At 37.2% G+C, this 15354-nt stretch overlaps 1 protein-coding gene across 7 annotated transcripts in view; it reads left to right on the top strand.

Moving 5' to 3' along the window:
* The window catches only part of RNF17 (ring finger protein 17), a 139296-nt gene that overhangs the window by 18792 nt on the left and 105150 nt on the right, over positions 1-15354 (top strand). For all 7 annotated transcript variants that reach the window (XM_027589077.1, XM_027589078.1, XM_027589074.1 and 4 more), the window contains exon 7: positions 13870-14041. In XM_027589077.1, coding sequence (XP_027444878.1) covers positions 13870-14041 — 172 coding nt within the window. The remainder of the gene's footprint in view (positions 1-13869; positions 14042-15354) is intronic.

The raw sequence follows: 15354 nt of genomic DNA, 5'->3' as shown, positions 1-15354 counted from the left end.
CTGCAGTCAGACCAGCTGCCTGCCCTCAGCCCACTGCTGGGGTCACAGTCAGACGGGTATGTGGTTATCTTCCCCTCTCCCTGGGGCAGGACTCACTCTGGAGTGGTGCTGACCTTGTCTGGGCCGCGCACACACTGCCAGACTTGTGGCACCACTTTGACAGGATCTTGCCAAGAGCGATCAGAGGCGGTGGATCTGCTTCACTGTGGCCTCTTGTCTATGCCGGGCTGCGGAGAGTCTGTTCTGCCAGTTTTCGGGCTGCTTTTGGGTTATTTATGCCGACTTGGGTGCTCTCTAGGCGGCCACACGGCAAGAGGTCAACTACAGGGACGTCCTACTCCGCCATCTTCCCAGCAGCCTCTGCCAGTAATATGTTAAATAGCAGTGGCAAATGCATACATCCTGATCTTGTTTCTGATCTTAGTGAAGAACTGACAGCTTTTCCTCTACCTAGTGTAATGTTAGCTGTGAGTTTTTCATATATGGCCTTTATGTTGATGTAGTTTCCCTAAATTCCTAGTACATTGAGTGTTTTTATAATGAAAAGGTGTTGAAATATGTCAAATCCTTTTTCTGCATTGATTGAGGGGATCATGTATGGATTTTTACTTCTTCCTGCTCTGGTGTATAACATTAATTGATTTTCACATGTTGAATCATCCTTATATTCTAGGAATAAATCCCACTTGGTCATGATGTAGTATCCTTTTAATATGCTGCTGAATTTGATTTGCTAATACTTTGTTGAAGATTTTGCATTGATAGTCATGAGAGATAGTTGTCTGTAGTTTTCCTGTAGTATCTTCATATGGCTTTGATAATGCTGGCCTCAGAATGACTTAGGAAATGTTCCTACCCCTTCAATTTTTTGGAAGGGTTTCAGAAAGGTTGGTGTTAATTCATTGTTAAATTTTTGGTAGAATTCACGAGTGAAGCCATCTGGCCTAGGACTTTTGGGGAGGCTTTTGATTGCTGATTCAATCTCCTTACTTGTTATTGATCTGTTCAGATTTTCTATTTCTTCCTTACTCAGTCTTGGTAGGTAGTGTGTTTCTAGGAATTTGTCCATTTCATCTAGGTTATCCAATTTCTTGGCATACAGTTGTCCTTAGTACTCTCTTGTAATCCTTTTCACTCCTGTAAGATTGGTCGTCATGTTCCCACTTCCTTTATGATTTTAGTAAGTTGATTCTTCTTTTTCTTAGTGTAAAGAGTTGTCAGTTTTGATTGAAAAGAACCAACCTTTCTAGAAATTAACCACAAGAAAAAAAAATTGGAAAGACTATAAATACATGGAGGTGAAACAACACGCTACTAAACAATGAATGGGTCAACCAGGAAATCAAAGAGGAAATAAAACAATATATGGAAACAAATGAAAATTAATACACAGTGGTCCAAAATCTTTGGGATGTAGCAAAAGCAGTGCTAAGAGGGAAGAATATAACAATACAGGCCTATCTCAAGAAACAAGAAAAATCTTGGGGTGCCTGGCTGGTTCAGTCACTGAAGCATGCAACTCTCGAACTTGGGATTTTAAGTTCGAGCCTCACATTGGGTATTGAGATTACATAAAATCTTTAAAAAAAAATGAATTTAAGAATTGACAAAAATTTCAAACAACCTAACCTTACACTTAAAGGACCTGGAAAAAGAACAACAAAGCCTAAATACAGAAGAAGAAAGGGAATACTAAAGATTAGAGCAGAAATAAATGACATTGAAACTTAAAAAAACAATTGTACATCAATGAAACCAGGGGCTGGTTCTTTCAAAGAACCAACTTTTGCTTTCGTTGATTTTTTTTTTTCCTCCATTTTTTTATTCTCTAGTTCCTTATCACCACTCTAATCTTTATTATTCCTTCCTTCCACTAGCTTTGGGTTTAGTTTGTATTTTTCTAGTTCCTAAGGCATAAAGTTAGATTGTTGGTTTGCTATTTCTTTTTTAATGTATTTACAACTATGTATTTCCATTTAACACTGCTATCGCTGCATCTTGTACATTTCAATATTTTTGATCCATGATTTTATAATTTTATTCATTTTAATTTTTGTACATTTATTTTCAAATAAGTAATTTGTTCATAAGGTTCAACATTCAGAAGGCAAAAAAGATGTGCTATACTTATTTTCCCTCCCATCCCAGGTTCCCTTTTATTTTTTTTACTCTTTATTTAAATTCAACTTAGTTAACATATACCATATTATTACTTTCAGGGGTAGAATTTGGGGATTCATCATTTGCATATAACACCCAGTGCTCATTACATCAAGTACACTCCTTGATGTCCATCACCCAATTATCCCTTCCTCCCACCTACCTCCCCTCCAGCAACCCTCAGTTTGTTTCCTAGAGTTCAGAATTTCTTACAGTTTGCCTCCCTATTTTCATCTTATTTTTCCTTCCTTTCCCCTGTGTTCATCTGTTAAATTCCACATATGAATGAAATCATATGGTATTTGTCTTTCTCTAACTTATTTCACTTAGTATAATACCCTCTAGTTCCATCCACATCATTGCAAATGGCAAGATGTCATTTATTTTGATGGCTGAGTAATATTCCAGTGTGTGTGTGTGTGTGTGTGTGTGTGTGTGTGTGTGTGTGTGTGTGTGTGTGTGTTTGCATCACATCATCTTTATACATTTATCTGTTGATGGACATCTGGGCTCTTTCCATAGTTTGGCTTTTGTGGGCATTGCTTCTGCCAACATTGGAGTGCACGTGCCCCTTCAAATCACTGTTTGTATCCTTTGGATAAATATCTAGTAGTGCAATTGCTGGGTCATAGGGTAGTTCTACTTTTAACTTCTTGAGGACCTCCATACTGCCTTCCAGACTGGCTGCACCAGTTTGTATTCCCACCAAGAGTGTAAGAGGATTCCCCTTTCTCCACATCCTCGTCAACATCTATTGTTTGCTGACTTGTTAATTTTAGCCATTCTGACTGGTGCAAGGTGATATCTCATTGTGGTTTTGATTTGTTTTTCCCTGATGATGAGTGATACTGAAAATTTTTCATGTGTCTGTTGGCTGTTTGTATGTCTTCTTTGGAGAAATGTCTGCTCATGTCTTCTGCCCATTTCTCCATTGGATTTTTTGTTTCTTGGGTGTTGAATTTGATAAGTTCTTTATAGATTTGGATACTAGCCCTTTATCTGATAAGACATTTGCAAATATCTTCTGCCATTCCATAGGTTGCTTTTTAGTTTTGTTGACTGTTTCCTGTGCTGTATAAAAGCTTTTTATCTTGATGAAGTCCCAGTAGTTCATTTTTGCTTTTCTCTTGCCTTTGGAGACGTGTCTAGTAAGAAGTTGCTGCAGCTGAGGTTGAAGAGGTTGCTTCCTGTGTTCTCCTCTAAGATTTTAATGGATTCCTGTCTCACATTGAGGTTTTTCATCCATTTTGAATTTATCTTTGTATATGGTGTAAGAGAATGGTCCAGTTTCATTCTTCTGCATGTGGCTGTCCAATTTTACCAACACCATTCGTTGAAGAGACTGTCCCTTTTCTACTGGATATTCTTTCCTGCTTTGTCGAAGATTAGTTGACCATAAAGTTGAGGGTCTATTTCTGGGTTCTTTATTCTGATCCACTGATCCATGTGTCTGTTTTTGTGCCAGTACCATACTGTCTTGATTACAGCTTTGTAATGCAGCTTGAAGTCCAGAATTGTGATGCCTCCAACTTTGGTTTTCTTTTTCGGCATTCCTTTGGATATTGGGGGTCTTTTCTGGTACTGTACAATTTTTAGGATTATTTGTTCCAGCTCTGTGAAAAATGTTGAGGGTAATTCGATAGGGATTGTGTTAAATGTGTAGATTGCTCTGGGTAGCATAGACATTTTAACAGTGTTTGTTCTTCCCGTTCATGAGCATGGAATGTTTTTCCACTTCTTTGTGTCTTCCTCAATTTCTTTCATAAGTGTTCTCTAGTTTCTAGAGTATAGATCCTTTACCTCTTGGTTGGGTTTATTCCTAGGTATCTTATGGTTTTTAGTCCAGCTGTCAATGGGATCAATTCCCTGATTTCTCTTTCATCTGCCTCCTTGTTATATATAGAAATGCAACTGACTTCTGTGCATTGATTTTATATCCTGCCACTTTGCTGAATTCCTGTATCAGTTTTAGCAATTTTTTGGGTTTCTATATAGCATTTCATGTCATCTGTGAAAAGTGAAAATTTGACTTCTTTGCTAATTTGGGTGCCTTTTATTTCTTTTTGTTGTCTGATTGCTGAGGCTAGGACTTCTAGTACTATATTGAACAAGTACTGTTGTCACATGGAGTGGCTATCCCTGTACTGTTCCTGACCTTAGGGGAAAAGCTCTGTTTTTCCCCCATTATGGATGATGTTTGCTTTGGGTTTTTTGTAGATGGCTTTTATGATATTGAGGTATGTTTCCTCTATCCCTACACTGTGGATAGTTTTCATCAAGCTTCATTCAAGTGCTGTATTTTGTCAAATGCTTTTTCTGCATCTATTGAGAGGATCATATGGTTCTTGTCCTTTTATTAATGTGGTGTTCCACATTGAATGTTTTGTGGATGTTGAACCACCTTGCAGCCCAGGAATAAATCCCACTTGGTCATGGTGAATAATTCTTTTGATGTATTGTTGGATCCAATTAGCTGGTATCTTGGTGAGAATTTTTGCATCCATGTTCATCAGGGATATTGGTCTCTAATTCTCCTTTTTGGTGGGGTCTTTGGTTTAGGATCAAGGTAATGCTGGCCTCATTCTAATGAGTTTGGAAGTTTTACTTCCATTTCTATTTTTTGATACAGTTTCAGAAGAATAGGTATTAATTCTTCTTTAAATTTTTGGTAAAATTCTGCTGGAAAGCCCTCTGCCCCTAGGCTCTTGTTTGTTGGGAGATTTTTAATTACTGCTTCGATTTGGTTGCTGGTAATGGATCTTTTCAGGTTTTCTCTTTCTTCCTGCTTCAGTTTTGGTAGTTCATATGTTTCTAGGAATGCATCCATTTCTTCCAGATTGCCAAATTTGTTGTCATATAATTGCTCATAATATTCTCTTGTAATTGTTTGTATTTCTACAGTGTTCGTTGTGATCTCTCCTTTCATTGATGATTTTATGTATTTGGGTCCTTTCTCTCTTCATTTTGATAAATCTGGCTAGGGGTTTATTGATCTTACTAAGAACCAGCTCCTAGTTTCATTGATCTGTTTTGTTTTGGGTTATTTTGGGTTTTTTGTTTGTTTCTGTTTCATTGATTTCTGCTCTAATCTTTATTTTCCTTTTGCTGGATTTAGGCTTTATTTGCTGTTCTTTTTACAGCGTCTTTAGGTGTAATATTAGGTTGTGTATTTGAGACTGTTCTTATTTCTTGAGAAAGGCCGGTATTGCTATATACTTTCCTCTTAGGACTGCCTTTGCTGTCCCCAAAGGTTCTGAACTGTCATGTTTTCATTTGCATTTGCTTCCATGTATTTTTTTTAATTCTTCTTTAATTTCCTGCTTGATCCATTCATTCTTTAGTAGGATGCTTTATTTTTTCGTGTACAAGTCTTTTGTGATCATATATTTTTATTTCTCTTAGAGTTGTTGGGCCACGTAGTAAATATACATTTTTTTGTAAAGATGTGCATTTTTCATATTTATGAATTTTGTGTATATATTTCATTTTGTAAGAAACTGCCAACCTGTTTTCCAAAGTGGTTATATCATTCTACATTCCCATCAACAATGTATAAGAGTTCTGGTTGTTCCTCATGCTTGTCTGTCTTGGCTTATATGGTTAGTCTTTTAAAATTTAGCCATTCTCATGGCTAAATCTCATTGTGGTTTTAAATTGCCTTTCCAAGCACTGTTAAGTGCTTCATTAACTTATCACAATAATCTTATGAAATATGTGCTGTTATTATTATTCCCATTTTACGTGTGAGAAGACAGAGGCCCTGGAAGGTAAAATAGTTTCCCTAAGTTCACAACATACCTAGTAAGTGGCAGAGCCAGGGTTCTATCCAGGCAATCTGGCTCCAGGGATCAGACTCCTAACCTTTTTGTTGCACTAACCTCCCCAAGAAGTTCTTGGTCTCTACCATGGGTGGTCCTTCATAAGGAGGCCTGGAAACAGCAGCCAGTCACCTGAAGAAAAGAGGTGTTGCCCAAGATAAAGCTCTACAGCCTAAAGATAGATGTCTGAAGAGCCACACACCAGGAAACCAAAGAAACTGCCCCTACCATCGCACATGTGGGCATTGGTCCAGGATGAGGGCCAAGAGCCCCTAGTCTCAGTTTCTTGCCTTTCCCTGCTGAGCCTGCCAAAGGGTAACATGACAGCTCTGCCTTCAACAGTACAGTGTCATCCCTTATCCACCCCCTAGTAGGATGCTCTTTAACCTCCATGTGTTTGTGGTCCTTCCAAATTTTTTCTTGTAGTTGACTTTGAAGTTTTAAATCATTGTGGTCTAAAAATACGCATGGTATAGTCTCAGTCTTTCTGTCCTGGTTGAGACCTTATTTGTGACCCAGAATGTGTCTATTCTGGAGAATGTTCCATGTGCACTTGAGAAGAATGTGTATTCTGTTGCTTTAGGATGGAAGGCTCTGTATGTATCTGTGAAGTCCATCTGATCCAGTGTGTCATTCAAAGCCCTTGTTTCCTTGTTGATCTTCTGCTTAGATGATCTGTCCATTGAAGTGAGTGGGGTGTTAAAGTCCCCTACTATCATGGTATTATCATCAATGAGTTTCTTTAATTTTGTTATTAATTTGTTTATATATTTGGCCGCTCCCAAGTTAGGGTCATAAATATTTACAATTGTTAGAACATTTTGTTGGATAAATCCTTTTATTATGATATAGTGTCCTTCATCTCTTGTTACAGTCTTTGGTTTAAAACCTAGTTTGTCTTATATAAGGATGGCTACTCCAGCTTTCTTTTGATGTCCATTGGCATGATCAGTGGTTCTCTACCCCCTCACTTTCAATCTGGAGGTGTCTTTGGGTCTAAAATGAGTCTTGTAAACACCTTCTATCAATGGGTCTTTTTTTTTTTTTTAATCCATTCTGATACCCTGTGTCTTTTGATTGGAGCATTTAGTCCATTTACATTCAGAGTAATTACTGAAAGATATGAATTTATTGCCATTTGATCAGTGACCTATAAAATTGCTGTTCCTGTAGATTGTCTCTGTTCTTTTCTGTTCTTTGTTACTTTTGGGCTCTCTCTTTGCTCAAAGGATCCCCTTTAATATTTCTTGCAGGTCTGGTTAAGTGTTCACAAATTCCTTTAGTTTTTGTTTGTCCTGGAAACTCTTTATCTCTCTTTCTATTGAGAATGACAGCCTTGCTGGATAAAGTATTCTTGGCTGCATATTTTTCCCATTTAGCACATTGAATATATCATGCCAGTCCTTTCTGGCCTGCCAGCTCTCCGTGGACAGGTCTGCTACCAGCCTTATGTATCTACCCTTATAGGTTAAGGATCTCTTGTCCCAAGCTACCTTCAAGATTTTCTCTTTATCTGTGAAATTTGTAAGCTTCACTATTCTATGTCGAGGTGTTGACCTATTTTTATTGATTTTTTTTTTAAGGGAGTTGTTTGTGCCTCCTGGATTTGAATACCTGTTTCCTTCCCCAAATTAGGGAAGTTCTCAGCTATAATTTGTTCAGATAAACCTTCCATCCCTCTCTCCATCTTCTGGGACCCTTATTATCCAGATATTATTTTGTGTTACGGAATTGCTAAGTTCTGTAAGTCTGCCTTCATGATCCAGTAGTTTTCTTTCTCTCTTCAGCTTCCTTATTTTCCATCATTTTATCTTCTAAATCACTGACTCTTCTGCCTCATTTATCCTCATTTTTAGAGCCTTCATTTAAGACTGCATCTTGGTAATAGCATTTTTAATTTCTGCCTCACTAGATTTTAGTTCTTTTATTTCTACAATAAGGGATTCTCTAGTGTCTTCTATGTTTTTTTCAAACCTAACTAGTATCTTTACAATTGTTTTTTTTTTAATTCTAGTTCAGACATCTTACCTATATCTGTATTAAATCCCTGGCAGTGAATACTACAACCTATTCTTTTTTTCAACAACCTATTCTTTCTTCTGGGGTGAATGTCTCCATGTCATCATTTTGTCCAGAAAAGAATAGAAGAAAGAGAAAAAGACAACAGTAATGATGACAACAGAAAAAAAAAAGCAAAAACAATACAAATCAAGAAAAAAGAAACAACCCTTCCCCAAAGAAAACTAGATCCTAGGTGTGTTTTGGCCTTCATGTTAAAAGAAACTAGATCCAAAAATAAGAAAGAGAGAAAAACTTCTATTTTTTTTTTAGCTTTTGTATATATATAATATACAATGAAAAGAAACAAAAAATAAAAAATTTATATATAACATATATATAAAAATTTTTTTAAAAAATTGAAAAAATAAAATAACTGAAAAAATAATAAAGACTTTAAAATTAAAAAAAAAAAAAAAACCCCACAGATGTTATATACTGTTTTCCCCAAGAGCTTTGCAGCCCTCTATCATCAGTAAACTTGGTGCAGGCCAGTTGTTCCTACTGGTCTCCTGAGGGAGGGGGCCCATTGCACTGATTCTCAGGTGCCCTTGCCCTAGTGGAAATGCTCCCCACTTGCCAAGGGGCCAGGCGTAGTGTAAGTGGCTCCAGATTCCACTATGTAGTGCTGTTTTGCTTCCTGAAGGGTTTCAGCACTGACGGGTGGGATGAAAATGGTGGTGCCCCAGTCTCTAGCCCTGGACCTGAAAGTCCACGCCCTTCACTCTTCAGTGAGCTCTCATAGAAAAACAGTCAGTTACTTTTGTCTCCCTGATTTCCATCAGATCTCTGTGTTTATCCGGCCTATGACTGAGCGTTTTTATTTCAGGCATGCAGCTGAGTTTCAAAACTCAAATTTTGGGGTGCCTGGGTGGCTCAGTCATTAAGCGTCTGCCTTCGGCTCAGGTCATGATCCCAGAGTGCTGGGATCGAGCCCCGCATTGGGCTCCCTGCTCAGCGGGAAGCCTGCTTCTCCCTCTCCCACTCCCCCTGCTTGTGTTCCCTCTCTGTCTCTCTCTCTGACAAAAAATAAAATCCTAAAAAAAAAAAAAAAAAAACTCAAATTTTATGGACACCTGTGGTGCAGATCCACACTGTTCCTGTTGTGGAGGGGGTCTCACCATGCTTCTGCCTTTTGCTGGACTCCTCCCAGGAAAGCGGTCACTGGAATGTGCAGCGGGTCGCAGTTTATGGCAACACAGAGCAGAAAGCTGGCACCTAAACTCACTGTTTTCAGTGGGCTTCCCTGCTCCTATGCCTGGGAACTCTACTGCACTCAGGCACCCCCATTCTTGTGACCCCAGGGATCCTGAGATAATGCCATTCCACCTGGGATTCTGCCTCGGTTTTTTACCTGAGCACCTTTAAACCAGGGATGTATGTAGCAGACTTCTATTTAGGTTCCAATTTTGTGCTCCACTACTTATAATACTTTGCAGTAGCCTCCTTACGCAGTCTCCCTCCCCTTCACCATGTCCTTCAGTATATCACCCCATATTCAGGTCTCTGCACCTTCCAGAAAGTGGTCGCTTTTCTATTTATAGAATTGCAGCATTTCTTTTCTCAGATCTCTGATTGATTTCACAGGTGTTCAGAATGATTTGATAGTTGTCTAGCAATATTCAAGGGAATAGAGAAACTTAGGGTCCCCTACTCCTCCACCATCTTAACTCCTCTCCCTTTTCAACTTTTAAAATTTTTGTTTTTCATTTGTCTCAATATTTTCCTGGTGATTTTTTTTGTTTGACCCATTTGTATTTAGGAGTATGTTATTTAATGCCCACATATTTTTCATTTCCTTCTGTTAACGTTTTCTAGTTTCTTTCTATTGTGACCAGAAAAGATATTTTGTATGTTTTCAGGGTTTTTTTAATTGGAGTTTTTAAAAGACTTGATTTTCGACCTAACATATGGTGGAGGATGTTCCATGTATGCTTGAGGGAAATGTGTATTCTCTGTTTTTGGATGGAATTTTTCTCTTTATGTCAGTTAGGTGCAATTGATCTGTCATATGGTTTAGTCTATTTTTTATTGATATTCTATATGGTTTTCCTACTTGTTATTGGAAGTAGGAAGTAGGATATTGAAGTCTCCACCTATTATTGTAATGCTGTTTTTCCTTTTAATTTTGTTAGAGTTTGTGTCATATAGTTCAGAGCTCTTGTATTTGGTGCATCTATGTGTTATGATTGTGTATTCTTGATGTTCTGTCAATTTATAATGTTCTTCCTCTCTTGTAACAGTTTTTGACGTAGTCTATTTTGTCTAATATTTATATAGTTCTCTTTTGATTACTGTTTACACAGACTATCTTCATCTTTTCACCTTTGTTCTATGTATATCTATAGATCTAAAATGAGTATCTGTAGACCAAATATGTTGTCATTTTTTGAACTCTAGTCCTCCATTCTGTGCCTTTTGATTCTGAAGTTTAGTCCATTTATTTTTAAATTATCAATAAAGAAGGACTTTTGCCATGTTGTTTTCAGTGTTTTAGAGCCTTCTTATCATTCATTTCTTCTGTTACTACCTTCTGTTTACTTGACTTTTTTGTAGTCACATATTTTGATTCCCTTCTCATTTTTTTTTTTGCATATTCTATACTTTGGTTACCATGGGGATTACATATAACATATTAAAGTTATAGCAGTCTATTTTGAATTGATAGCAGCTTAACTGAATTGCATGTAAAAACTTTTTTACATCTCCTTCCCCTATTTTGTTTCACAATTACATCTTCATACATCATGTATATATTAACATAGATTTATAGTCATTTCATGTATTTGTCTTTTAAATCCTGTAGAAAATAAAAAGTGGAGTTAAAAACCAAAACTACAACAATACTAGATTTTATATTTGTCTGTGTATTTACCTTTACCAAGTACAAGTTACTATCTCTCCTCCTTTCATTTTAACCTGAAGGATTTTGTTTAGCATTTCTTATAGTCAAAGTATATTGATCATGAACTCCCTCAGCTTTTCTTTATCTGGAAATGTTTTAACTTTTCCCTTATCTTTTGAAGGACAGTTTTGCTAGTTATAGAAGTCTCAGTTGGCAAGCTTTTCCCTTTCAAAACTTTATTTATTCATTTATTTATTTAGAGAGAGTTCAGGGGAGGGACAGAGAGAGGGAGAGAGACCCGTCCTAAGCAGGCTCCACACCCAGCACAGAGTCCAACATGGGGCTCGATCTCATGACCCTGAGATCATGACCTGAACTGAAATCAAGAGTCGGATGTTGAACTGACTGAGCCATCAAGGCGTCCCTCAACACTTTAAATATGTCATCCCATTGCCTTCTGGCCTCCAAGGTTTCCACTGAGAAATTGGCTGATAATCTTACTGAGGATTCCTTGGGTATAACAAATCGCATTTCTCTTAATGCTTTCAGAATTCTCTGTCTTGGGCGCCTGGGTGGCTCAGTTGGTTAAGCGACTGCCTTCGGCTCAGGTCGTGATCCTGGAGTCCCGGGATCAAGTCCCGCATCGGGCTCCCTGCTCGGCGGGGAGTCTGCTTCTCCTTCTGACCCTCCCCGCTCTCATGTTCTCTCTCTCTCTATCTCATTCTCTCTCTCAAATAAATAAATAAATCTTTACAAAAAAAAAAAAAAAACAGAATTCTCTGTCTTCCAACAGTTTGATTATATTGTGTCTCTGTGGGGGTCTCTTAAGTTTATTCTACTTAAATATCTTTGGGTTCTTGGACTTGTCAATTTATGTATTTTATCTAATTTTGGAAGTTTTTAGCTATTATATCTTCAAATAATTTCTCTGCACCTTTCTCTTTCTCTCCTGTTTTTGGAATTCCTGTAATGCATATGTTGCTTTTCTTGAGAGAATCCCTCAAATCCCTTAGGCTCTGTTCACTTCTCTTCATTATTTTTTCTTTCTGTTCCTCAGACTCTAATTTCAGTTGTCCTATCTTCAGGTTTGCTAATTCTTCTTTATTCCTGCTCAAATATGCTGTTGAACGCCTCTAGTGAGTTTTTCGTTTTAGTTATTGTTCTTTTGAGCACTGGAATTTCCTTTTTATAATGTCTGTTTATTGATAGTCACATTTTGGTCCTTCATTTTTTCCTGATTTCCTCTAGGTTCTTTGTGCATGTTTTCCTTTAGCTCTTTGAGCATATTTAAAACCTTTGTTTTAAAGTCTTTAATAAGTCCTATGTCTCTGCTTCTTAAGGGATGGTTTCTGCCACTCTGTTTTTTTCCTTTGAATGGGTCATGTTTTCCCATGTCTTTATATGCTGTTTTGTTGAAAATTGGGCATCTGAAAACACAGCCACCTCTTCTAGTCATTGCAAACTGGCTCTCTTCAGGGACAGTCTTTCACTGAGTGAGCATGCTCTGAGCCTTAGAATCAGCCTCAGGTGAAGGCTTAAGGTATTCTCAGGTCTTTTCTGAGCATGCATCTTGCCTGGGCCTGAGTATGATTTTTTTCTTTATTCCTTTATATACACAGCTACTTTTAAATGTATTCATTTCCGAAAGAGTCTCACCCAAGCTTTTGCAAGCCCCAGATGGTCTAGTATATGTCTTTACCGATAATCTCTTGTCCAGGGATCTATAGCTCTTTGTCTTCCTACAGCCTTCCCAAGTACTGCCTATTGCTCTTTGCTGCCTGAGCTCCAAGTTAGGTGAAACAGACTAGTTCCTCAGTCATCCCACAAACAAGTTAGAACATTACAGATGAAGTCTGCTATGCTCCCTCTGGTTTGACGGAAGGAATTGGGAACTGTGCTGCTACCTCTACGCCAAGACTACACCATGCTGAGGAGGGGGCTGGGCAAGAACAAGTGAAAACACCATGAATTTTGTACTGTTTTGAATGTGGCTTTTCCTTGATTGGGCATTTGCTTGGTTGCTATATACCTTTGTTTATTTCCCAGAGTTTCTGTAAGATTATTTTAACTAGTTTCTGCTTTTTTTTTTTTTTTGACATCTCCACTGGGTAACAAAGGCTTAGAGTTACCTAGTTTGCCGTTTTGCTGATATCAGTCCACAGGCATGAGTTTTTAGAAACCATACTAGAACTTACCAAAATAACCATTTTCTCCCCTAAAGAAATGACTTTCAGATTATTTATACAATTACCAAAACGGTTTTTGGAATACCTCTTCACCTTCAGAGCCTGTGTCACATTCTTGTCACTCTTCAGTGTGACAAACACTCCTTTTTTTTTTTTTTTTTTTTGAGGCCAGATTTGATCTTGAGGAAACAGTCATTTGTTTGATAATAAGTGAGAAAGTTACACACTACAATTTTTGGTACAAAATTTTTTTAATTGCCATAATAATTTAATTCCATCATAGGCCCAGAAAAGATTTTGAGTACTGAGGTACAAGTAATGAAGGAATCGTTATTTGCCGTTCTAAGGGATTACTTTGAAGATTATAGTTAATTGATACCTGTGTTCTGGTTTGGTGAAATCTTATTTTAAAATCTCATTTTATATTTATGTAATTTGCATCAACTGATGGAAATTTTAAAATGTGCAGGCGTATCTTTGTGGGAAATGAATACAAATTGTCTTTGAAATGGCACAAGTGATTACAAGCTAGGATTTCTCTTTTATGTGGAATCATCTAGGATCTGTCTTCTGTAATTCTGTGACAGCTGTATCTGTGACATGATAATTATATCCTACTTTTTCTCTAGTTATCCATACATAGTGTTTAATTGTAATATATCTCAGTTGAATTGAATGCCTCTTTTAACCATGTTCGTAAACTAGTGAAATTACCCTTTTGATACCACTTAGTTGTTTTAAACTCACTTTCATATGAGCATTTATGAAATTCTGTAAAATAACTTTGGGATCTTATATGAAGGAAAAAGAACCTGTGTGAAGAAGTAGTAAGAAATACAGATGATTATCTCTCAAATGTAATAATGGCTAAAAGCTACATTGAAGAGAAAAAAAATGATTTGGCTGCAGCTATGAAGATAGCAAGAGAGTTAAAATCAGCACCTTCTTTACGGACTTATTGTGACCTGAATCAGGTAATTTTGATCATAATGTGAATTTATTTCTGAGTTATATTAGTTTACATGCTTTGGAATATGATATTTAAGACTTAACAGGCATTTATTTTCAGACTATTCTAACTTATCTTGGCCTCAATTTACAATTCTTAGTGTTTGAATTCTAAAACAAACATTAATAAATTTGTTTAGCCTTTTATTATTTACCGGTTAGAGAAATGGCATGGTAATAAGGTCTATATAACACATAATCTGAGAGCAAGTAGGGTGACATTGAGTTGGGAATTGATGTTCCTAGAACATTTGAATAAAAAATGAGAACATATAAGGGCAGCAAACTAAATGAGATTCTCTTTTCTTTTCATAAACAATTTAGATATGACTGAATTCTTGACTTACTCATTCAGGGGTTTTTTTTTTTTTTTTCCTTTTCCTCCTGCCTCCCCAAATGTGTGGGTCAAGAGACAGGGTGCTTCCACTATATTCTATCATCTAATGTGCCTAGCGAGCAGAGTTGAGCAAAAATAAAAGCATATTCCTGATGAGATCGTTTAGCAAGACAGGGTTAACCATTGATCTTTTTTGCTGATTTCCACCTTGCTCCTTTGGGATATAGATCTTGTTCTATTGTCTTTGAATCCTCATGGCCTTTTCCCATAGATAATCAGGTGTTTGGGCTGAACTGAGGTATAAAATAGAAGCCATTGGTTTACCTGCCTCCAAAGTCTCTAAGTGCCACCATCTTACTTGATCAGACCTCTCTCATTTCCTGTGTATTACACATGAGGCATTAGGAGATGTAAAAAAGTGATAAGATTGTATTCACCTGGGACACCTGGGTGGCTCAGTCAATTAAGCATCTGCCTTCAGCTCAGGTCATGATCCCAGGGTCCTGGGATCAAGCCCCACATCAGGCTCCTTGCTCAGCAGAGAGCCTGCTTCTCCCTCTGCCTGCTGCTCTCCCTGCTTGTGTGCGTGCATGCTCTTTCTTTGACAAATCTTAAGAAAAAAAAAAAAGATTTGGTATTCACCCTAGTTAGATTTATTAAGAAGATAAGGCAAAAAGACATTGGAGGATACCAATGCAGATGCAAGGTGAATATAATCAGAATTTTCTCTGATTACATAGTTATATCTCATTTGTTAACTAGTGTCTTTTGTTGTTATCTATTTATATCTCTAAAAGATTTTAAATTTCTTTAAGGGGAGAAACCATAAACACTTACTTGCATCCCTTTGGATGCCTATAATCAAACCTTGAACACATTAATTAGTGAGATACTTAAAGGCTATAGTTTTCCTTCTAAAATCTTACTTTGTTTCAATAATAT

The sequence above is a fragment of the Zalophus californianus genome, chromosome 3 (genome assembly GCF_009762305.2).
Source record: "Zalophus californianus isolate mZalCal1 chromosome 3, mZalCal1.pri.v2, whole genome shotgun sequence".
Lineage (NCBI taxonomy): Eukaryota > Metazoa > Chordata > Mammalia > Carnivora > Otariidae > Zalophus > Zalophus californianus.
Note: the sequence above shows the minus strand (reverse complement) of the source record. Positions and strands in the feature narration are given on the sequence as shown.